This window comes from Octopus bimaculoides, chromosome 22 (genome assembly GCF_001194135.2).
Source record: "Octopus bimaculoides isolate UCB-OBI-ISO-001 chromosome 22, ASM119413v2, whole genome shotgun sequence".
Classification (NCBI taxonomy): Eukaryota; Metazoa; Mollusca; class Cephalopoda; order Octopoda; family Octopodidae; genus Octopus; species Octopus bimaculoides.
This window is the reverse complement of record NC_069002.1, coordinates 17,159,359-17,162,012: the sequence shown is the minus strand read 5'-3', so window position 1 is coordinate 17,162,012 and position 2,654 is coordinate 17,159,359. Positions and strand designations below refer to the sequence as shown.

The window sequence follows — 2,654 nt, the reverse complement described above, 5'->3', positions numbered from 1 at the left end:
ATATATATATATATATATATATAGACATATACATATATATACATATATAAGCTTAATCTTAAATTCACACTTTACAACATAAGTTAACACAAAATTCAAATTTATATTATTCAAAATCATGTTTGACATTAAAAATTGAAAATTATTATAGAAACTTTGTAATAAAAAAGTTTTCAAAAATTGCCAACTGGAGATTCCCTGTGGTGAATTGATGATGGTGAATTTTCGCTGTGGTGAATTGATTTATGGTGAACTTACCGGACATGGTAGAAAACACTTACCCAAGGTACCACACAGTGTGATTGAACCTGAAACATGTGGTTGGGAAACAAATTTCTGAACCACACTGCCATGCTTACACCTATTTCATTTGGTTTTATTTCATTTCTTGTTCCTTTTGTTTTTTTCTTTTACCAGCAATAAGAAAATCATAATTGATACAGACCCTGGTATCGATGATGCTCAGGCTATTTTGATGGCCTTGGGTAAGGACAGCAGTGTAGATGTTGTTGCCATAACAACTGTTCAGGGCAATGTCCCTGTTATGAATACTAGTTTGAACACGCTAAGGTTGCTGAAGGTAGCCAATAGACTAGATGTAAGTATTCTTTTATTTCCCTACTTTCTCAACAAATAACAAAGACATCAGGGTGCTCAGCTCATAATGACAAACAAAGTTATGGGTTCATTTCCAGAACTGGGTGGCATGTTGTGTTTGAATAAAGGCATTTCACATTGCTTTAGTCTTCTCAGCTGTAAATGAGTACTGGTACATCTCTACCTCTTTCTCTCTCTCTCTCTCTCTCTCTCTCTCTCTCTCTCTCTCTCTCTCTCTCTCTCTCTCTCTCCAACTTTTGCATTTTGTATGTCCTACTGGGCCAAGGGTGTGAAGGCGAAATGGCCTAGTGGTTAGGGTAGTGGACTCGCGGTCATAGGATCGCGGTTTCGATTCCCAGACCGAGCATTGTGAGTGTTTATTGAGTGAAAACACCTAAAGCTCCACGAGGCTCCGGCAGGGGATGGTGGTGAACCCTGCTGTACTCTTTCACCACAACTTTCTCTCACTCTTTCTTCCTGTTTCTGTTGTGCCTGTAATTCAAAGGGTCAGCCTTGTCACACTGTGTCACGCTGAATATCCCCGAGAACTACGTTAAGGGTACACGTGTCTGTGGAGTGCTCAGCCACTTGCACGTTAATTTCACGAGCAGGCTGTTCCGTTGATCGGATCAACTGGAACCCTCGACGTCGTAAGCGACGGAGTGCCAACAATAACAACTGAGTCAAGGGTGAGTAGGCTGAGGTGTCTCTGTCTGCTCATGACAACACAGGCATCTAAAACAATTAGTAAAAGCATAGTATATGTTACCAAGGCTAGCTGTTCTCAACTTTGTACTAAACAGAAGAGGACGTGTGACAACGTCCCTGGGTTTTTTACTGGGCCTCTGAGACTGGTGGGAATTGAAGGAGAAAGTTATACTCAGAGCATATGATCAGAGCAGAGGGGACTCAGCTATAGGTACCTAAGAACCAGATGGTGATATTAAATGGGGTGATCTATTTAATCAGCCACTTAAGAACAAGTGCAATCACTCTGATGAGCTTCTGCTAAAGGTATTTCCATTTTTTTTAATCTTAAGAATAAAAATTGGAAATGCCTTTATTTCACCATTTCCATCTTCTTAACCCTTTAGTATTCAGATTATTCTGCTAAAGGTTACAACAACAAGGGTTCCAATTGATCCAATTAATGGAACAATTTGCTCATGAAATTAATGTGCAAGTGGCTGAGTATTCCACAGACATGTTTACCCTCAACGCAGTTCTCAGGGAGATTCAGCATGACACAGAGTGTGACAAGGCTGGCCCTTTGAAATACAGGTACAATTCATTTTTGCCAGCTGAGTGGACTGGAGCAAAGTAAAATAATGTCTTGCTCAAGGACACAATGTATTGTTGGGAATTGAACTCATGACCTTATGATTGTAAGCCGAATACCTTAACCACTAAGCCATGTGCCTTCACTCTGTTAAAGGTAATACTTATTCACATTGTTTTCAATTAATCATGATATTATTTCATAGTGTCAAAATTTTGATGATGTGGTGACTCACTTTTAGAATAACATTGTAGAGTAAGTGTGAGGGATGAGATCTGACCAGTTTGAGCATAAAGCAGGTAAAATATTCTGGCTAGGTATGGCCAGGGTTAAAATTTTCAGTCTACCTGAAACCTTGGTCAGTAAAACTTGCCCAAGGTACTGCATCATGATACGCCTAACCTGGGATCACATGATTGCGAAATGAACGTCTTGTCTACACTGTCATGTCAACTGCTTTAATTTTTAAAGCAAAACACAGAGTAGTTACTCCAATGATATCTGCATAAAAATCAATCGTCAAATTATTGATTACAATGAATGTAGTCATCATCATCATCATCATCGTTTAACGTCCGCTTTCCATGCTAGCATGGGTTGGACGATTTGACTGAGGACTGGTGAAACCGGATGGCAACACCAGGCTCCAGTCTGATTTGGCAGAGTTTCTACAGCTGGATGCCCTTCCTAACGCCAACCACTCAGAGAGTGTAGTGGGTGCTTTTACGTGTCACCCGCACGAAAACGGCCACGCTCGAAATGGTGTCTTTTATGTGCC

At 40.2% G+C, this 2,654-nt stretch overlaps 1 protein-coding gene across 5 annotated transcripts in view; it reads left to right on the top strand.

Annotated features, from left to right (window-relative positions):
* LOC106872257 (inosine-uridine preferring nucleoside hydrolase) overlaps positions 1-2,654 on the top strand; it is a 40,267-nt gene that overhangs the window by 18,737 nt on the left and 18,876 nt on the right. For all 5 annotated transcript variants that reach the window (XM_014919190.2, XM_014919197.2, XM_014919211.2 and 2 more), the window contains exon 2: positions 418-598. In XM_014919190.2, coding sequence (XP_014774676.1) covers positions 418-598 — 181 coding nt within the window. The remainder of the gene's footprint in view (positions 1-417; positions 599-2,654) is intronic.